The sequence below is a fragment of the Sordaria macrospora genome, chromosome 4 (genome assembly GCF_033870435.1).
Source record: "Sordaria macrospora chromosome 4, complete sequence".
In the NCBI taxonomy this organism is placed as follows: Eukaryota; Fungi; Ascomycota; class Sordariomycetes; order Sordariales; family Sordariaceae; genus Sordaria; species Sordaria macrospora.
The window spans coordinates 705,674-727,157 of NC_089374.1; the positions used below are offsets into that span (position 1 = coordinate 705,674).

A 21,484-nucleotide genomic window follows, 5' to 3' on the forward strand; every position below is an offset into this window, starting at 1 on the left:
AATGGCACACGCGAACCAAAACCAAGACATGGTAAGTCCACAACCCAAGTGCGACCAGCGCTTCTTCGTTTGCTGCCAACAGCCGCTAACTTCAAGTCCAGATTGCCACCAAAAGTTTGTCCATGTTCGAGCATCTCTGTTGCTCCTGCGCAGAAGTCAAGGTCATAACGACGGGAATCTCGCGCCGGCGCTCGAAGAGGCCGGGGCATCACGACGCCGCGCCCTATCTACCCTTGCAACCAGACATACTGTCGATTTCAGGCCGTACTCAGCCCGCTACCTGACCCAGACCAACGACGAGGCCAGCCAGAGCTATGCGCGTGATCGCAGATGCCGTGTTGGCTCTCTCAAAGATCTCTCCAGATGATTTCAACGTCCTCGAGGACAAGCTTCCACTATCCAACAAGCGCACAGTCGGCACAGTTAGCTGCACGGATGCCGAATACAAGCTCTTTTGCGCGATGGTCGTCAACTCGACGGGCAACTCAAGGCAGCGATGCCGCCCCCGGCCCCCTAGAAGAGAAGAGTGACGAAGAAACGCCAATGCCGCAAGCACGATGCAGAGGAATATGTCCGAAGGAGTTCGAGAAGACCTGGGATAAGTAACGCTGGAAGCAGGCAAGACTGAGCGTTGCAAGATACGTGTCTGAGATCGCCGAGCTGGTACAACAATCATTGGACATGGCGCAATGGTCATTAAAGCATGGCGCTACAGGAAGGGAAGAGGGATGGAGAAGGCCGATGCCCTGCCTTGACCAAAGTGGCAAGAATGTTCTTCGTGCTGCAATGCGCGTAGTGTGCGGCAAGGGCAGCTCGTCCAAATCGACCTCCGTGGACAAATTTGGTTATGGTCTGGTTCAAGCTGTGCTATTGATACCTTCCAGGAAGAATTCAAGTGGAACGAGGAGGGAAGGCATCGAACTTGGGATGGGAATGGTGGGCTTCAAGTCAAAGGGCTCGTGGAGGTGTATAGAGGGTGCCCGGTAGTTACTAGATCCTTGAACTGTCAATTCTAGCTTTTGTTTCCATAATGCCATCGTGTGTCATGCGTGTATGGAGTTGGTCGCAAATGACGTGCTACCCAGACACTCAGTAATGGATGCATCAATGATGAACTTTTTGATCCAGTACTTGCTAGACCACCATTATGGGAAGCCATGCTTTGAGGAATGCCGCATAGGAAGGTGTTCTGGTGTTGCGTTCATCCGAAACCTTGAAGTGTCTATAGGTACCTCTGGCAAACCTGAGCTGACCGCCAACCTGGATCGAGTTCCTTCACGCAACACTCAAGCGACTGTGGAAAGGAGCTTTAAGAACAACCGAACATGGTGGTCTCGAATAACCTGTTCCCCTTCTCTTCCTTCATCCACCACAGCGGATCTCCACGTCCACCGATCTCGACAAAAGTTGTCAAACCAAACCCATCACGAACACCGCCATCGACAAAAGCGTACAAAATGTCATCCATACAGCAAAGGCCACCCCTCCACCGTTCTGACCCTACCAATGCACTCCCTCCCGCCTTGAGTCACGAGAATCCCGACGCGATCGACATCGACGGCGAACAGTTAGTCGACCAACTGAACGAGCTGGTCGGCTTGATGAACTTTCTGGGCGAGAACCCCGCAACACATATTCAAGGGCAGGCCGTCGATGTCGCCGAGGCCGTCGCCGACGCTGATCCGGTTCCAACCTACACCCCTTTGCCCGTCGAGGGAGAGAAGACGATCGATGTTTCAGCTTCGGACCAGCATCAAGATGATCAGCATCCCGCCGACCAGCCGCCGCGGTATCGAAAGCCACGAAACAGACTGCAGAAGCGGCCACCGAAATACGCCCATTGATCCTCCGAAAGCAATGGTCGAGTGTGTCTGTCGAGGCGCGCTTGAAGGCAGTCCGAGTTGAAGTCCTCTGTCGCGGCTGAACAAGCTTGTTTATCCTCATATAATCCCATTGTGAGCAAACTACCCCCCAACTGTAGCCGCAATAGGCCGGCTTTATTCTTTGAGCTTTGTTCTCGTGCTGACGAAGGGTGACAGGCACAGCGGACAACAAAGCGACGCGGTGGTGTGACAGTAGGGGTGTTGGGAACGAGTCGGCTCTGAGGTGGCTGACAAGGGGATCGGGCGGCGAGGGAATGGCTTGATGGAAGGGGAATTGTTCAAAGAGGACGATGGGTGTGGTTGTTGGATGGAACGTATAGGCGAAAAATCGAGTAAAGTGCTAGAAATCTGTTCCTCCGCTGAGTCAGCCATGACCATGACACAACAGTGGAAAGAGAATCCAGTCAAGTCAAACCCGATGGACAATTTTCCAATGACAACACTGTGACCGGTTTGCTTTTGACTCACGTACACTCTAATAGGAAATTGGACCGGACAAACATTTATTTGGTGGTGACTCTGCCTCATGACGGCCAAGCGCTGGGCGTCATCTTGTAGTACTTTAGGGGGCCGGCAACCGCTACTGAATGCCTGTCCACTGGGTTGAAATGCAAGAAACTAAATGACAAGGCCAGAATGAATTTTGAGCGCAGACAAATAATGGTAGGGCAGCGTCTGGCCGTGGTACACGCCGACATAACAGATGAAGAGGGAGTCTCGCGCCCTGAAGCCCTCGCCACAATTCGAACACCATTCGAGATGTGTACCAGAAAACCGCCAGGCGAAACAGCGGTAGAGGTACCTAGGCCGTTGATAGACCTGAATATACCAGAAGATGTGACTTCCCTGTAGCCCTACCACCTTGGGAAGGACCGAAGGAGTCCCCTTCACCTGGATCTGCGTGGGTACGCCACCGTTGGGCTAAACTGCTCAACGAAACTGTATTGCCCCGCCTCCTGGGAGGTACCTGACGAGATAAACACTTCACTTTAAAGCTCTTCCAGCATCTGGCACGGTTCGGATGAAGCTTCCTTACAATTTCGGGACCGAAAGACCCTCTTGCCATCCCGAGGGAGAAGAGTTCTTGCCAGCCCTTTACCCAGACTCCCAGCTGGCAAGAACGGACCAGACCCACAGCACAAACGCCCACGACCACGAGCAGGAGCATCACTGCCTTCCATTTCTTCCTCCGTCCACATTCGTCTTCCCGTTTTCGCACAAAAAACCTGCTGCGAACCCAAATTCTCAGCTCGCCAAATTCTTTCCTCAACACCTCAACACCTGAACACACCGCGCGGATTAATTCACGCTCCCAGAGAGCAGTTGTTACCCGAATCCACCTCCAGAGACTCCAAGAGTCTGTCCATCATCGTTCCTCACGAGGAAAAGTCCCCGCCATAAGTCAGCTTCCTTCCCCCTTGGGCAGTGTGGTTCATCGACGACCCTCGTCGCCTTGACGTTGGGAGTTGAGGCCAACGGAAACGGTCAACAACAACCAACGCCAAACTGCTTGCCGACCATGGAGTCACCTCCTGGCGCTTTCTCACCATGACTAACACCGTGACACACCTCAACAGGCTTTCCACCTTTCGGTGTGCCTTTGCCTTCCCTCACAAACCTCGCCAAGTAGGCGCCGCCTGGAAGTAAGTCACCCCTCCTTTCCCCTCCCTACTGTAGTCCGCACTTTCTTAAGTACTAACATCAGGCTTCACTCAGCCAATCGCACAACAAAATGTGCATCGTCTACCACATCACATTCAGCGGTTGCACCCATTCCGATGGGCTCTTCGTGCGGTGCGCCGACCGGCAGCCCAACACCAGGGACTGCCCGCACGGTGAGCCAAGACAGGCCACCCACATGCAGGACACCCCCTGCAACGAGTGCTCCCGTGTTCAGCTGGCGCGGGACCACAAGATGGGACACCCGAAGTGGCAGCAGCAGCAGCAGCAGCAGCAGCAGCAGGAGAAGGAGCATAAGCAGGATGAGGAGGAGAAATAAGGATAGGACCAAATGAGGATAGTTCGATGTGAAACGAGGGCAACTTCAAGGCATCGCCTAGACCAGTACAGCAGAAAGCCATCACCTCTCTTCTTTTCAAGCTTTTCATGACAGCAATCCGTCATTCTGAACACACTGTGACAACTTTGACATCCTCAAGATACACGGATATAACCAACGTAGCGATCAGGAAACGCTCGTCACGACCACTATCTCCAGTTTCCGAACCAAGAATCTCGATTTGAAGGCCGGTCAAAATACCAAGACCCACGTAGCATTCAATGTCGATGAGCACGGCTTTGGAACCCTCTGGTCGCCTTCATCAAGAAGACCTATACCGTCAGCGGGCAAACAGACTGGAGGTTCCGTATCTCAGAAACCCACTTCGACGTGAAACATTCTCGCCCAGCCGCCAACAATGGCAACCCTCAGACAACTAGGGTGATGAACAGTACACTCGTTCGTCCACGCCGGCAGTCGCGGCCGTCATCAACGCTGCCGCTCTGGTTAACATCAAGTTGGACCACCTTACTCATGACGTTACAGACGGCGCAGAGAGAGCTACCGACCTGAGCCTGGCACAGTTGTGCCTTAAACGACCGGACAGACCTGACATTGTTCAAGGGATTTAGAAAAAGAGGTCCGCAGGTTGGGACTGGGACTGGTTTTGTTTGTCCACCAGAGACAGGCACACCCGATTAATCCCCCGGATTAAACCCGGGACCCGAGCCGTGGCTCCCGGTGCCGTCTTTCTAAGCGTTACTCTCAAGCACAGCATTTCTCCAGCTTTCAACACCTGCCAAGAATCCCCCCCACTTCTGATGTCAACACACGCTCGGTCACCACTGCCTTGAACGCAAGCCAGCGTCCAAGGCTCCAAACCAGCACCCATTTCAGAAACACTCGATGAGTTCAGCTCGGCAAATAACACCAGGGCACCTAAGGAACCTATCTGGCTGTGAGCCATCTATACTGACACTGGAAAAAGACCAATCAGTCACCGTTGTTGTATACCGCATTAGCATCTAGGCCGGCAACTTGAATCGATTGATATTCGCCCCAGTCCGAAATCGCGGCCTATGATCAGCGTCAAGACCACCTGCACCTTATTCCTCGCTTGACCAGTCCAGCTATCCAAGACGGTTATACCGTCACTCACAAGAAAGATTCTTGTGCGAAACCCATCTGGCCAAGGTTCGTGTGTTTGTCGCCACCGAGATCAACGGTGCTGATCCAAGGCAGAAGACGTGGTTCGGTAAGTTGCTAGCAGTTGGGAGTACGTGGTGATCTGAGACGCGGCTTCCAGGTAGGAGGGCTCGCGTGAGAACAAACTCATGGAGGGAAGGTAGCCTGAGCTACTTGGAAGTCCGACTGGCTCCTGGAAACTATCGTCAGCTGAGAACGCTCGAGTGTAAATAGACGTACACCGTTGGTGGAGGAAGCCTGAGTGCAGGTAGAAAGCAGGTGAGAGACAACGTCAAAGGATGAAAATTACAACCATCCCAGCTCCCACCTCTTTTCTCCTTTTATGCGTGCGAATTTAGAGGAGAATAGTCGTCGGAATGGGTGACGTCAAACACGGAAACCACCCTGTCAATTGAGATTAGAGAAATCGACTGAAGTAATACTATTTACACTAGTTTGTAAAGTTGAGACGATGCCCGGTAACGAAGGAAGTACTAACTAGTACCTTTAGTCTAGTCGCTCCTACCTATGATCAAGATGCCATATTCCTTCGTTTGATCAAGTAATGGAAGGATATCTTACGATTGTACACGGGCCCTGGTGTCTTCCCAGGTCTCGGTGGGGTCCTACGATAGCTCGGCCACGTGGTCTACCATTGCCGAGACATCGGAGAAGTATCTGCTGCTGGAATCCCGTATCAGCGGCAATGCCTCACGCCGAAGTAGGTTTCTGGGATTTGGGACCTCTCTTTTCCTGCTGATGGTGTAAGTTTTGTTGCGGAATGTTGACGGTTGCTACTCCATCTTTATGCTGTGGTAGGTTTCGCGCATTCCCCTAGAACAGGCTTGGTGCCTTTGTTCTGCTGACTCTTCTAATACCTTAGGTAGATATACTCCTCCGCCATCACAAGCTGGTTACGTGATAGCTTTGCCGGTGTCAAAATCGTTGGCAAGCATGGTGGCTTTCAGAGGTCTCTATTCAAGCTGGATCAGCCTGGATGTGAGGTGATTGCGAAAAATGCCAGCTTGGTGGACCGAAGTTCCATGTCGTCGGTGGAAGGGGGGGGGGGGGGGGGGTTGACCTCTAAGGGGCTCCTAGGGTCGATCAAAAATGGTTTGACCAAGACAATGTCTAAGGATCACGATGCGTCCAATGGTACCAAAGACGACGAAGCCAATCCCTAGAAGAAGTCTCGAAAGACGTGGTGTCAGATTGTCAGTGACTGGGGCACCATGTATAACCGTCGATAAGATCCCGGAGGTCGGGCATCTTGAGATTCCGCTTGGATCAAGGGTTGAAGGAATGAGGATATCTAAAATGCTCGTGTTGCGAATGTTATTCTTCTCGGTCCATGGACAAAGTACAAAGGTCCAAGGAAGGAGCCTCGGTGGTGAACTCGGAAACGGCGTCCTTGGCGGCGAAAGTGTGCGGCAGCGGTGTCCATTTCTTCTCCTTCTTTGGTTTGGCAAAGATCCAAAACGGGCGAAACTCAAGCCCTCACGTCCCCCAGAAGCGGAGATATATCGATGATATGTTCCCATTCTTTAAAGGTGTTTATCTGCGGCCCTTCCACAAACCCTCAGACAGTTTTGAATCGCTGTGGGTTTGCTGTCAGCTGAGAGCGGTTGACGAGCTGGGCTGATGGGTTTCCAGTCCGCTTTGGACGATGGCGTTTCACGGAAGCCAAGTTGGGAGAGTTTTGGAGACAAGTACGAGAAGAGAGAATGTGATATACCGAGACCCTAAGCTGCTGAAGCTACCTCCTCCCGCCGCACATCGAGGATCTCGTCCAATTTTTATAAAGACGACCCTTCTCCGGCTATAATCCCTCTCCCCCTGTTGTCTTTCCACGCCCCCGCTGCTGCATTAGCCAGCCCTTGGCCCAGCATATAACAACGTTTGTTATGTGGTAATCGACTCGCAAGACTCGGTAGAGGATATGGCCGAGGATTGTGCGGTGAATAGTTGTGTTTTGTCACCCAGCAAAGCCTTCTGGTCCTTCATTCGTTCTTGGCTCTCCTCCCCGCGGCCAAGGTAGGGGTCGTTCCCTGCATACTTCCCCTGCTCACATGTCCTCGGCTACCTAGGTATGTTAATCGAGCTCGCGAGGCCGTCTTCTTCTTTGGGAGCAGGCCCTTTCTGTTGTGGTTGTAGCCCCATACTTTCGACTTGTTAGATTGCCGAGTCTGACGGCTTTATCCGAGAACGAGTTTCAAGACGTTTTTGAATTGGGGTTGAGAGAGCGGGGGAAGACTCAACCACCTTGTGAATCTAATGTTCCATTTCCCCAGGTTCCAAGCCACGGGGCGCCAAAAAGTGGCGTTCGAAAACGGGGCGGATCCGAAGGGGGGAAAAGTGGAGGCTAAACTGTAATTAGATGAACGCCTGTTGTGAGAGACTAACACGCTCAGCAATAACTCTTTCAGGATGATGGGCATGTTCAATTAGGTCGGGTAGGTGCGAGAAGGTACCCCTTCCGTACGCGTCCTGGAGGTGGCCTGATGAGGTGGCCTGAGGACATGCGACTCAGTGAGAGCATCTGCAGGTGCCCTATAGCGGGGAGCTTACAGTGAAAATTGTAACAAACTGTTAGTGCAATAGGCGCCCGGACCGGCACGGATGATGGCGTGCCATAACAGACATTCATGGGCATCTCAAACTCGCCTGGGCGGCTGCTCTCCATTCTCTCCCTTTTGATGCCGTATTTATGTACCTATGCCACGCCACCGTCGCAGGCACGACTTATTGTCTAGTAGTGGTAGAACGCAGTCGAAAAATTCATCATTCATTCATTCTCCCTTTTGATGATCCCTCGACACCCTCTCTGGCCGTAATCAAACACGCATGTGCTTCCACCCAAATGCGGTTAGACCTGTGAACTGCCTCTCGTCTTGACCAATACCATATTCTTCCAGCTTGATCGGAAAAAAAGAAGCACTGGAACGACGACAAACAACCAGAAGCCATTCAATACAGGGCCAAGCGACCGAACCTCGCGGGTGCGGCTCTTCGTCCCAAACTTACTCTCTCGACCACAACTCCATTCCCCCATGCCGCTCACAGTCAAGCCTTTAGACTCGGACAGCCAACACAAATTGCTTTTTTAACGCGACTGGTCCACGTTTCTCTTTTCATCTCCCAGCTGCTAACTAATAAAACACGTCGGAGATCTGATAATACGGTATCCGAAAACATCATGGATTCAGCAGACACTCCAGCAGACACTCCAACAGGCACGCCAGCGAGGACTTCACAACAGGCACACCCGCGCCGCATCGCGCCCATGCGTGCCCCATTTTCTCCAAGAATAATGCGTCGCCAGAACACTCCGACTCGGTTGCCCGAAGACTTCGTCCACACAGCCGGTCAAGCCCCAGTTGCCTTCAACGGCGAACAACCCAATTTACCCGCAAGAAGGGCATTCGTACCTGTCTCCAATTCTTCACAGGAACCCCCGAGCCGACTTATCCCTTCTCAAGAGCAAACTGGCCGTCAAAGTCGAAGACGCCCGTGCAGTCCCAGCCCCAATCCCCGCCCTTCGACACGCAGAAGGCTTACCTTGGCCTCCGAAGACACCAGCAATGAGGTAACATTGCCGCAAGTGGCCGTCTCTTCAGCTAGACGGCCCTATGGCACTGGCCCCGAGCCCGAAGTTGAGTCCGCACGCTCCCCATTTGCTCGCCCTCAGAACCCAAAAATCTCCGACGAGCGCTTCACCGAGATGCGTCGTAGAGTCATTGCATCCAAAATTACCTCCAACGACTACGCTAAGTGCGTCGCTGGGATACGTCGTATAGCCATGGTCGCCATGGACTCCGACGAGCGCCCCGCAAAGAGCAAGCAACGTTTGCACGCGGCCATCGCCAACGAGGTCGCTAAGGTCGCACCCTTCCTACCTTTACCTAGCGCACCCCAAGCCGACCCTTTACTACCACCACCAGCTTACGCACGACGCGATCCATGGCAACACCCCATTGGCACGGACTACGACCTCAGAAGAAATATATATGGCCGCCAACACAACAACGGCGCTCCTCGTCTGCCGCTGTACACCCCCTTTCGCGGTCTCGGCGAACGTGTCCTCCAGTTTGGTGGAGAGGAGGAAGAGCAGCGGAGGGCCTTTGTTAAGTGGTTGGAAGAGGAGTGTTGCCGGGAAAAGGATGAGAGGGAGTGTTTGCTACCGCAGCGAGCAACCGGAATCCTGCTCCTGGAGGAGCTAAATAAATTGCTAACGTTTACAACCACGTTGGAACAGTATGAGCGATATCGCTCGTCGTCAACCAGGCGGATTTGACGGCAGTCTCAACGTCAGCCTCTACTATGTGCGGAGCGAAAAGGTCTGGGAATTGTTGGCAACAGCTACCCACGAGGCTCACCATGACCTAGTCACTTGGATTCACACAAAGTTCCCAGTCAATCAGTCTTTCTCTTGGCATCCATCATTCCGAAGGTTTTCAGGGGAGGGCATTTGAATGGATCTTATTGGGGTTGGAATGGAAAACTTCATATGGCGGATTTGGCTTCGCTCACAACGGTGCCGCGGCGACAAGAAGACCAGAGGTTGGACCCCTTCGCGTAGCAGGAGAGGCAGGATAAAGCGGTGCGGTTGGATTATAATAGAAGTTGGGAAATGCGCAGTCAATGACGGGAATGCCTCTGTCGGGCATGGGCCAAGGGTACACATGGCGAAATTTTGTTGCTCAATCAAGATGAAACAGGTCAGAAAAGGTTACGAAATTTTCTTTCATAGGCATTTGACATCATGTCCTGGTGTCCACATTACTCTTGCTATCTCGCTCTGAGAATCTAGGACGGAAGATGTCAAGTGGGAATCCAGGATGGCGCTGTGGATTTGAGGGCTTCAGCAAGCGAGTGCGGCGGGGGTGCCACTCACACCAGCTGATGGTGCATCAAGATAGCTTGATACCTTCAACAGGAATGACACTCGTACATATTATTTATCCGCGAACGTTAAATGCTGGTCTTTTAAAACCATATTCTTGAGAGTATGATCAATATTTGCTTTCCTGAATTCCCACGTCTTTCTTTTTGCTCCGAGTCTTGTCGACAATCGCGGTCGTCTTCCAGATGAACCTCACTATTTGACCCCAAATGCTAAGGCCCGCCCGGACCACTGTAGGTACGCACGCCTACACCGTCCCGGCGGCTCGGTTCTCGACGGTTCACGAGAATAGCCACATTGCCCAACAAAAAAGGGATCACCAGCTTCAACAACAAGAACAACGAAGAAGGTAAGAAAATAAAGGGAAAAAAAAAAGTATCACGCAGTCCGGGCTTCGAACCCAGGTCCCAACATTGCCATTTGGTCATTGTACTTCTCCAGGTGTGTCGCCACCTGCTACCTCCTCCAGTTCGAACATTTGTTGGTACGTGCTCGGGTTGGCATCGAACTCACACCCTTCTTGTAGCACAAGGTTTGGGACGCGGTCCCCGACCTCATTGAGATAAAACCGTTCGGCCGAGGTCTCCTCTTCAAGGAACCCTCTCGCCTTCCTGGAGGAAGCCAACTCTGAACACCTTCTAGAAACTCAAGCGATCGGTCTAGAGGAAGATAAATTATTCGCCGTCGTATTGCTTGTAAGCGGCTGGATAATGAGCTCGGCAAGGTAGCCCTCGACAATTCACATGGCCAAGTTGATCACGCCATCAACGCTTGCACCAACGGCAAGTCCAATTATTCCGAGTTGCTCCCCCTCAAGTCCTTGAAGCGCCTAGTGGCAAAAACAGTCACCACCTGGCGGGCGCGAGGAGGGCCCTGGCGGCACCTGGAAGTCACCCCCGCCATCCCGAGCGACGCTTTTGGCCGGTTGCATGGAACGTGGAAGTGAAAGGTACGTAACCGGAAGTACCTCTACGGAGCTGGCTCTACTTACCAACCTGGAATCCAAGGGAGGCAGGCAGGCAGGCAAGCATGGCAGGGACACACACAGCTCAGCCCTTGCCGTCAAAGGTAAGGTAGGTAGGTACCTTAACTACTAGAACTGAAAAGCCCCAAGAAAGCCCGCCTTACCTGGTTTTTACCCTATTTTGAGTTGCATACCTTAGGTACCTACCTTATGTGTACCTGCAAAGAGTGCTGCCTACAACCCCATAGAATGTCCAAAACTAGGTAACTCTATTCACGGACCCTGCCTGCCTAGGTAGTGCTGGTGCATTTTAACACAAATCGGACATGAAAGCAAGGCATGTTGAGTGCGCTTGTACCTTGTAGCAAAGTCTTGGATGACAGAGAGGTTTTTTCTACTCACTACGGAATAGAAGGCAAGGCTTGGAAGTACATACACTGCCTACACCCAGTGCTGGGGTATTTCCTGCATCTTCATGTCCACACAGACAGGAGGGCATACATACATATAGTGGTATACATGGGAGCCTCCGGCTGGATCAAATGTACACTTCGGTCGACCTTAAGGTACCCAATAGATTGGCACCTAAGGTACCTGAATTTTCGACTAAGCCGAGCTAAACAGATTTGGTAAATAAACACCACCCGACCGCCTTGTCCTTGCACTGCCAAGCCAGGAAAGCGTTTAGATTTGATCTGCTCCTGCCCGGCGTCGATGAAGCGATTTACCGTTCTTGCTCCACAACCTGAGGACTTCTGCATGACTGGAGGGGGAATGTGAAACTTCATGCTCTTTTACGGATTGGACTCTGTAGCTGCATATTTTTGGGGCTTCTTTTGCTTGAGAATGGGCATGTATAAAATAGACTCTGCATCACATCTGCTCCTGGTTCCTATTTTAACTTTGTCCCGGTTTCGCGGAGTGGAAAGGGTGCCAGTATGCCATGTATGTGTTCTCTGAAAAGCGATGATAAAACCTGCCTGGAGCGGTTGAAGGTTTTCACTTTGCTGTTCCAGCCTCGGGATATGCAAAAGGTAAACCTCAGCGTTGAGCGTTTCCGCTGCAGATATGAGACTGATTACCTCTAGATACTGATGATCGAACCTTGGGGCTTGAACTCCGAGAAAGACATACTGCAGTGAATGAATGGTACAGGTATGGTGTCCTCATGGACGTCCAAATCTGTGCTTGGATATCCGATTCACTGACAGTCATTTATTCTTCTCTCCAAACCTATTATCCCATTCAATCTTTTGCAATTTCCACTAAGAATTCTATGCCTCTTTCCTCTCCTTTTTTTCTCACCACCAAAGCACTCGCGACTCACGATCCATTTTCTCCCATCGCCTTCCACTTGACACCGACTCTCCAACAGAATTCCTGTCGTTTTTATCTCCCATAGCAACCTCAACATATCACTGAAGCGCCTCATCGCTTCCTCTATATTCTCCTTTGGACAAGTCTTGATCGACAACTTTATTCCGCCTAACCAGAGGTACGAAGTAGCCACTCCCTTCACTAACTTCAGCCAAGTCTGTTCTTGAGGTTCCCATTCACTGGTACCTCCTTCCTGGGTATTTGACAGTTTGGCTTGCCCTAGTTTAGCTTTCTCTTTCCCCCTCTTGTCTTCAACCGGGGAAAGTCAGAACAACACTGTCCCCCCCACCGCCTCTACGACCTGCTCCAAGAACCTCAAGGAACGTCCCAACACCTCCTCGCTTTATATATCGCTCTCAACATTTTATCATCACAACCTCCCCTTCACCTCCGTGGCGCATCGACAGAGACCACAACCGTTTTCCTCTCGTCGCTCTTCCAGTCTCGATAACCCTCTTGCCTTCATTTCTTTTGACAGGTAGCTTCGACAGACCGTCGACATCTCCTCGCTTCATGGATTGCTCTTCACGTTTGATCGTCACCAACCCCGTCTCACCTTTCAAACTTCCACGATGCAAACTTCCACAATGGAAACCTCCTCTATGGGAAGCCACCTTCCAAGCCGGACCTGCTTGACTCCGACGTCTGGTATATACTCATCCAACACCAGATCGAGCAGGCACCAGAGTCAGCTCTGGAGTATTGGAGCCACCAGCCCTCTCCCGAGCTCAACGACATGACATGGGGTCACTCGTACGACCCCACGAATGAGTTCAACCACCAGCGAATCCCCGCTATGCGCCTCCCACCCGTGGTCAAGAAGAAGGACGACACGAGTTCTGTTGGAGGCACGTGCACGGGTGCCATTCACGCACACCACGCCACGCACGGCCTCTCTTCCTGGCATTTTAGCCCTCCAGACCTCTCCACAGATTCTTTCTCCTTCTAGCAACTCAATACAACCATCAACTGCTTCATTTTTGTTGCCTTGTGCGTCGTACAGGTTATGAGCCCTCTGAAGCTATCGCAATCAATCAATCCAACGTCGTAGAGGCCTACTGGGTTATCCCCGGGAGTCAACCTCCTCGTCGCTTACTCGCAAACGATCTTCGTGTCGTACGCGATCTTCAAATCGACCGTCGAGTCGTCAACCGACCTTCAAGTCGTCAACCCATCACAAGCAACTCTTTGATCCATGCGGATCATTCGAGGACCTTCCAATCCTTCCGACAATACCTTCACCCCTCTACTCTTTGTCTCAACCAACAAGATGGCACCAACCGTCGACACTGGCTCGCTTGTCGTGCTTCGCGGCGAGAACAACATCGACAACTGGGAACGTGCTTTGCGTATCGAACTCGAGTTCGCTGACGTCGACGACTACGTCTACAAGACCATCATTGAACCCGACAAAGACGCCAAACCCGTTGAGCACAAGGCCTGGAAGATTGGTCGCGTTCACGCGCTCAAGATCATTAACACTACCCTCAAGGATGACAAGGTCTTGACTACCCTTCGCATCAACGGTTGGGACCAGACCAACAGGGACCCCAAGTATCTCTTTGACCTCATCAAGACCACGATTGGTAAAGTGACCAACGAGGCACGTAGCGAAATCCTTGAGCAGTACCAAGGACTTCGTCGCTCTGGCTTTGACACCATGGCGAACTTTCTCAACCAGTATGAACTCGCCCGTAGACGAGTTGCTGACAGTGGCCTGGTCATCGACAACACTGTTGAGTGTCTCAACCTCTACAACATGGTCAAGCGCGAATATCCCACTGATGCCAAGTTGTGGGCCAACGACATGACCAAGAACACCCTCACTACCAACAAGCTGTTGGCTCAATTGTCTACCCTTAGCAACACTGAGTCTCGCCAGACTAACCTGACTATTCAAGTCAAGACCACTAGCACCAAGACAGACAACAAGACTGACAGCAACAAATCCGGCACCAACACCGGTAACAACAACGACACTAGCACTTCTAGCAAAGGCAAGGGCAAGGGCAAGCTCACCTGCTCTGTCTGCAACAACAACATCCAGAAGGACTACATCCACTGCGTTTGTGGCCGTCACCGCTCGACCAAGATCACTACCTGTTGGTGGTGGCAATCTGGGTTTTTCACTAGAGCCCGTAGCGAAATCCATCCGTAAAGTTACCTCTAGCGTTGAATCGAATCATTCAAATTACCTAAACTCGTATCAACTGCAGTACTCGAACCGTGATTTCACTAAAGACCAACAGGCTCTCAAGGCATTACAAAGCACAGACAACACAATCAAGAATCTAGTTATCTACGACTCTGGTTGTGGTTCTTGTATTTTCAACCACCAGAAATGGTTCACAGAGCTATACCCACTGGCTCACCCATCAGAACACACCATTGGCAACGGCACTACCACCTACGCCTACCACATTGGCACTGTCGAACTAACGATGCCAACAACAACGAACGTTAATATCAGGATTCGAATCCCTGATGTTATCTTCGATCCATCCACACCAGCCAACCTTCTGTCGACTCAGGCATTCCTCAAGAACGCTATGGAGTGGAACATTGTTACGATCCAATCATGGAGACTAGACTAGCCGACCAATCAGATCGGACCCGAAGTCCCGGGCTCTAAGCCCGGGTCCACGGGTCCAGTATATCGGGTCCATGAAGACCGGTATAAAAGAAGGCCTTCCCCGGCCTCTTGTTACCGGTTCTTCAGCAAGCAATAACTATCACAATCTATCAGTACCTTTTGGCTACTACACTGTTACTCTATTGTTCTATCCCAGCGATAATACTCCTGTGCTTGTAACGGTTCGTCACAAACATGAAGACAAACCAGATATCATTATCTGGTGGGAAGACACACATTCAATGTCGCTTCATCAACAATCTGGTGGCTCTACCGGTCTTTCAACAAGACAACTTCGACCAGACAATCATCACGCCACGGCATATGATGCTTGCCTCTATCAACTACATGACAATGCACAAGAGGATGATGCACGCAGGCAGAGATCAGGTTCTCAAAGCCTGTGAACAAGCGGGCATTAAACTCAGCAACGTCAACGACCACACCTGTGAAGCGTGCTTACGCGCCAAAGCAACCGACTACATTCCCAAGGGCACTCATCCAGTCATGACGACCCCGCTACAGTTCATACGAGTCGACGTGATCTCACACAACAAACCAGGACATATGGGAGCCCGCTATGCGGTGCATTTCATTTGCGATGTCTCTGGATATCACTGGGTAAAGTTCTGTGCCAACAAGGGAGATGCTTATGTTATCGTAACTCAATTCAAGAAATGGATTGAACTCCAGACTGGACTCAAGATCAAGATCATTGGCCTCGATGGGGGCCCTGAATTTGGCTTCAATACAATAGAGTTCCAGAAGAGTAAGCTGGTGGAGTGGGCTCGCACTGAGGGAGTTCAACTCTACAAAACTCCAGCACACACACCATGGATGAACGGCAAGACAGAAAGAACGAGCTGGCCATACCATCATGACAAGAGCTAGGGCATTAATGCTCGACTTGGGTATACCAGAACACCTCTGGCCACTCGTGGTCCAGGCGGTTGTAATGGTGCTCAATATTACACCAACAAAGTCTAACCCTGACAACAAGACTCCCCATGAGATATTCACACGGGCCATCCCTGGATTTCCAGCGGATCAAATCAAACCCCGCCTTGATCTCCGGTCCTTCTTTTGCACAGCATATTACTTCATCAAGCCAGAGAGACGAACCAAGGGAGACAGATTTCAGGAACGAGCTCGTCGTGGCAAGTTCTTGGGATATGATGACAACTACGGCAAGATCTGCTGGATCTGGGATCCAGAAACTGGTGCAATCATTCGTGCCAGCGCAGTCAAGTTCATTGAGGACGACGACAAACCAAAAGATCCAGCGATTGAGGCCATTCCTCATGGAGTATTCTTCTCAGATCAGTCGATTGAAGAAATCAAAGAAGTGGCAGACAGCGGCGTGACCGTCTGGGTCACTGCAACTGGTTCATACCAGCGATCCCCAGCTGAGTCCCTGAATCAACAAAACCCTAATCAAACTGCTAATAATGACAAAGATCAGCAGAAGAAGGTGTCCTTTTGTCACACGGACATATGCCACACTGTCAAACGAGCATATGCCACACTGTCAAACGGGCATATGCCACACTGTCAAACGAGCATATGCCACACTGTTAAACGGGCATACACCACACTCCTGGTGTCATACGAGAAAGACCTACATGTATGCAGATTGCTAGATGCCTTGGAGCCTTAGGTGACAAAGACCCGTACATACTAGATAGGTACCGTTTCCCTTTGGCATAAGAAGGCCTTAAAAGCCCAACCTTCCTCTAGAGGTTGAAAGGACCAACAAGGCCTTCGAGACCAAAGTAGTTTATCAGCTGAATTGAACTACTGTTCCAAGCCCAGAATACTGCCCTTGTCACACCTTTACACCTTTTTACCCCAACCCCAACTACCCGACTCCGGAAGCCACACCAGCTCCTGAGAATACTCCAAGGTCACCGACTCCTTCCCCACCCTCATCATCACCTCCACCAATAGACACCGTTCTCCTCGAACCGACTCAACCCCAGGACGAGCCGATGCGATCAATAGAGCAAGAGGAGGAAACCCAACATGGTGATCTGGTCGATCTGGAGGATCTTGATGAGGAGGCTCCCATTCCACCCCATAAGTTTCCAGAACAGGAAGATGAAGAGATGACGACGACACCCAACAGTCCGAAAACTGAAGTCAGCGATCTACCTCCTCCCCAACCGCCACCGGCCATACAGTTTTCAGTCACACCCAAACCCCCACCACGGCCACCCAACTCCCCGGCAACAGCCATACCTTTCAAGATCAACCGACAGGTCACTGGCACGCCAAGGGTATCAGAACCAGATATCTCGAGTCTAACTCTGGACTCTCCGACCCCAGCAATAAGGTAACAACCACAAACCCAGCAGACTACAGAGGAAAGCCAACCTTCTGAGGAAGCAGACTCGTCAGAAACCTCAGAGGTACGTGAAGGCAGACCTCGTAGATCCGCCGCGGTTAAACCAACTAATTTCAAATATGGTAGACAGTCCGTTGTTGACAGCAACAACAACGTCGTTGAACGTAATGTTAAGTTATTCCACGGCACGGCTGAGGCCAGACACGTCACACGACCACCCCAATACTGTCTCACTGCTATGAAGGCTATCCATGATCTTCAAGCTGATGCCAACAATCGTTCTATCCCCAAGAATTACTGGCAGGCAAAGAAACTCCACAACTACAAGACTTACTGGTTCCCAGCAATGGAGAAGCAAGTCAAAGCACTTGAAGACCAAGGTGTTTATCGCTTGGTTGAAAGAACCCCAGATATGGAAGTCTTACCCGGAAAATGGGTCTATGACGAGAAATATAACATCGACAACAAAGAGTACCTTGCACGAGCCAGATGGGTAGTGTGTGGTAACTACGAGAACAACGACAACTGGGCAGTACAAGATATCTATGCCGCCGTAGCCAATATGGTCAGCGTGCGACTATTCCTGGCTATTATGGCCACCCACGACCTGGACTGTGAACAATTTGATGTCAGCACCGCGTTCTTGAACGCCCTCATTCCCAACGATTGCAAATACTATGTCGAACAACCGACTGGACTTGAGAAGGGACCCCGCAACAAGCTGGTCTGCTTGCTGATCAGGGCTCTTTACGGCCTTCGCCGTAGTCCTCTTTATTGGTTTGAGACAGTATTACCCATATTCAATAAACTGGGCTTCTTCTCCATCGGTGAAGACACGTGTCTGCTGATTAACAAAGGATTGAGCGCCTTGCTCATCCTTTACGTTGACGACTTCCTCATTGCAGCACCCAGTAAGAAGATCATCAACGACATCCACCTTCAACTACAAGAACACTTCACGATCAAGCATATGGGATTGGTGCGCACCTTCCTGGGCCTTGACATTGTCAGAAACAGAGACGAGCACACCGTGTTCATATCCCAAGAACGCTACACCCGATCAATTATCGCCAAGTTCAATCCCTCCAATAAACCTCTACACCCGGTCAAGACTCCCTGGCCCCCGGACTTCAAGATCCATGGGGGTGAACCAATTCCAGGCGAGCCAAAGCCATATATCAAGCGCACCGGTTCTTTGAACTGGGTATCACTGGGCACACGACCAGACATCACCTACACCGTCGGCAAGCTAGCCGAAGGCAATGCCAAACCGACAGACAAGCATATCACCGTCATGAAACATCTATGGCGATACCTGACTGGTCTTCCCGACTTGGGCATAATGTTGGGAGGAAAGTTCTCGCCGACAACAGATCTGCAATTCAGGGCATATGCAGATGCCTCGTATGCAGATGACATACCGACAAGGCGCAGTACCGCTGGGCATGCTGTGTTCTTTACATCGGGACCCATCCTGTGGAAGTCAAAGAAGCAGGATCTTGTCACCACCAGCACTACAGAGGCCGAGTTCGTCAACCTCGTGCCAACTGCAAAATCCCTGGAATGGACTGGCAGTATGCTCAATGATCTGGGCATTATTGATATCACAGACAACACCAGAAGGATCCTGTACACCGACAGCTCGAATGCCAGGGACAGAGCCCTGAACAAGAACATCCCCGCTCGTAACCGCTATATCGACATTCGGTATAAATGGCTCATTGAGCAAGTGGAACGCAAGGCCATTGAGGTTATCCATATCTCCGGAGAAGAGATGCCTGCAGACGGTCTAACCAAGCCTCTTAAGGCAGACAAGCATGCAAAGTTTGTCAAATTAATTGGTCTTCATCAGAAGAAGGTCCCTTGGGCTTGAAAGCTTACAACACCACATCATGTATCATATAGTAAACAATGTATCTTAGACATCACGGCCATTAGGGTCTTTCGGTCTATGGGGGGGGGGTGCTGGAGGCACGTGCACGGGTGCCATTCACGCACACCACGCCACGCACGGCCTCTCTTCCAGGCATTTTAGCCCTCCAGACCTCTCCACAGATTCTTTCTCCTTCTAGCAACTCAATACAACCATCAACTGCTTCATTTTCGTTGCCTTGTGCGTCGCACAAGTTCCCCCCGCGGACCCCCACCTGTGGTCCGCTGGGATAACAAGACGCTCCTCAACCTCTCAGGAACATGCCGCCTCCTGAACAACCTGGTCGCCGATGTTCTCTAGAAGAACATCGTCATCTCCGAGGGCCTGGAGGACATCGACCGTCGACATTCTCTGCTCCTGCTTCGCACCTTGGCGGAGCGGCCCGCCTTCCGCCACCGAGTCAAACACCTGACGATTGTGCCCAGCATTGATACCTGGGACTCCATGTTTGGGAGACCGGGCAAATCCCCTCATCTTAGTCTGATGGGGAAGGGTGCGTCGAGAGAGGAGCTCGAGCTGGCCTCTACCTTTCTGAGAGTGAGCGCCATCAGGAAGCTGGACGAGCAAGCCCAAACCGTGCTCAACACGGCTGGGCTTGAGCTCGCCCAGAGCAGGTATCCCAGCAACCACAAGATCAAGAGGTCAACCCCGTGGTACGAGAGGGCGCTTGCCGCGTTGGTCTGTTTTTGCCCAGACATCCGAAGTCTTCGCTTTTGGGAGCCTGTCCCGAGTTGTGGATGGCGGGAGTCGAGAAGCGTTGCGTTTGATATAGACGGCTTTGAACGCATCATTCGCAATTTCCGAGAACATGCTACAACAAAGGGGAATATGTTCCAGTTCCTGGAAGCTGCGTCTGTCTTGTCCTCCAGACAGAAGCTCCAGCCCAACGAGGCCTTCTCCGTCTGGTCCTCTCCCAGCCTGACTGGGTTCCAAGCCCTTGGGTTCCTGAGCATGAAGGATTGGTAATCATTCCTCTTCATCGTTGTGTCTTTTGCTGCCTTTTCGCTGCGATCATCTGGCTAATGCACGTGTTACTTTAGGCATCGTTTGCCCGTGTTCGACTGCAGCTCGACCTTGACCCACCTGGACATCGGCCACCTCTACCCACAGCAGTTCCACGGTCGATGGACCAACTTCGACCGACCAAGTACAGCTCGCGCCCTCGCCGCCTCTGACTTCAGGAAGATGCTGTCAACCTTCACGAAGCTCAAGTTCCTTCGGGTTTCCCATGCTCTTTTCACCAGCCATATCGGAGTTGCGACCATGAAGTTTGGAGACTTGTTGACGGAGCTCCTTCCGTCATCCATCGAACATTTCGAGGTAGCGGTCTTCAACCACGGCCAAGATGCTTGGGTTGAAGACTGGAACATTGATAATTTGGTTATGGCCTTCTTCAAGGGCCTTGGATTATGGAACTCGGAACTCCAAGAGCAAGAATACCGGGGCAATGTCAGCGTCTCATACCCGCATCTTCGCAAGTTCGGCATAATGGTCCACAACAAAGGAAACAATGTCGACTTGGCCGAGTTCTGGAAGGATCGGCGACGCATCAATTACGAGAGGCTTTGGGAATGGCTCTTTTATGGAGAGAACTTCTTGCGTTGGCACAATTTCTACTACCAGTGGGCTCATGAGTACAGCCTTCCTGAAGAGTTCAGAGAACAGGAGGAGCTTTCGGACGACGGGCTTCCTGCCGATGAAGTCGAAGACGAGGATGAGCAGGACGTTTCTTCAGACGCCGTCAAGAATGGGTATCGTCAGCGAGGAACCCTAGAAGCCCTCCATAGCCACATGGAGGAAATGCGTGTGAGCTTTCAGGTCTCCACCTTCCAAGCCCAAGCGAGTTATGATGGTCCAGAGAGTTTTCTTTATGACGAGGACAAAGTGATCCAGCTCTTACCTTGGACCCCCAGGGGTAATCTCAGAGCAATGTACGGCGATTGAGGTAGGGATAAACCTATCAGTAACACGAGTCACCACCACAGACTGGAGATCATTTGCTCAGATGGTTACATACTAGAGGTACTCTGTCTTCGTCGCTTCTGCTTGCTTTAGCAGACTCTTGCTCAAAGGCTCATCACATCGCATCGCTTCGAAGGGAACAGTTTGCCTATCGACCGCCGATGGCTGACCACGAGAGGACATGGAGCCGTGTGGGAGGCCAAACAGGAGGCGGACGATGACACCAGGGATGGCGCCGCGATGAAAGTGCCGGTGTCGCTCCGGAAGCACTTCATCAGCTCGATTAGGATCCGAGAGAAGTA

General features: G+C 51.5%; 7 protein-coding genes across 7 annotated transcripts; all 7 read left to right on the forward strand.

Moving 5' to 3' along the window:
- Positions 1-1,457: 1,457 nt before the first annotated feature.
- SMAC4_08006 (uncharacterized protein) lies at positions 1,458-1,844 on the forward strand (the record flags this gene model as incomplete). Its single annotated transcript, XM_003348196.1, has 1 exon — positions 1,458-1,844. One exon carries the CDS (start codon positions 1,458-1,460, stop codon positions 1,842-1,844), a length of 387 nt encoding a protein of 128 aa, XP_003348244.1.
- A 1,587-nt stretch (positions 1,845-3,431) lies between these two features.
- SMAC4_08007 (uncharacterized protein) lies at positions 3,432-3,882 on the forward strand (the record flags this gene model as incomplete). Its single annotated transcript, XM_003348197.1, has 2 exons — positions 3,432-3,526; positions 3,600-3,882. The coding sequence occupies 2 exons, from the start codon at positions 3,432-3,434 to the stop codon at positions 3,880-3,882; spliced, it is 378 nt and encodes a 125-aa protein (XP_003348245.1).
- A 4,381-nt stretch (positions 3,883-8,263) lies between these two features.
- On the forward strand, positions 8,264-9,361 carry SMAC4_08008 (uncharacterized protein; the record flags this gene model as incomplete). Its single annotated transcript, XM_003348198.1, has 1 exon — positions 8,264-9,361. One exon carries the CDS (start codon positions 8,264-8,266, stop codon positions 9,359-9,361), a length of 1,098 nt encoding a protein of 365 aa, XP_003348246.1.
- A 4,757-nt stretch (positions 9,362-14,118) lies between these two features.
- SMAC4_13607 (uncharacterized protein) lies at positions 14,119-14,469 on the forward strand (the record flags this gene model as incomplete). Its single annotated transcript, XM_066091501.1, has 1 exon — positions 14,119-14,469. One exon carries the CDS (start codon positions 14,119-14,121, stop codon positions 14,467-14,469), a length of 351 nt encoding a protein of 116 aa, XP_065946729.1.
- Positions 14,470-15,950: 1,481 nt separating this feature from the next.
- SMAC4_13608 (uncharacterized protein) lies at positions 15,951-16,307 on the forward strand (the record flags this gene model as incomplete). Its single annotated transcript, XM_066091502.1, has 1 exon — positions 15,951-16,307. The coding sequence occupies one exon, from the start codon at positions 15,951-15,953 to the stop codon at positions 16,305-16,307; it is 357 nt and encodes a 118-aa protein (XP_065946730.1).
- A 1,572-nt stretch (positions 16,308-17,879) lies between these two features.
- SMAC4_13609 (uncharacterized protein) lies at positions 17,880-19,160 on the forward strand (the record flags this gene model as incomplete). Its single annotated transcript, XM_066091503.1, has 1 exon — positions 17,880-19,160. The coding sequence occupies one exon, from the start codon at positions 17,880-17,882 to the stop codon at positions 19,158-19,160; it is 1,281 nt and encodes a 426-aa protein (XP_065946731.1).
- A 504-nt stretch (positions 19,161-19,664) lies between these two features.
- SMAC4_08009 (uncharacterized protein) lies at positions 19,665-21,164 on the forward strand (the record flags this gene model as incomplete). The annotated part of the gene is made up of 2 exons (XM_003348199.1): positions 19,665-20,182; positions 20,261-21,164. The coding sequence occupies 2 exons, from the start codon at positions 19,665-19,667 to the stop codon at positions 21,162-21,164; spliced, it is 1,422 nt and encodes a 473-aa protein (XP_003348247.1).
- Between the last annotated feature and the right edge of the window lie 320 nt (positions 21,165-21,484).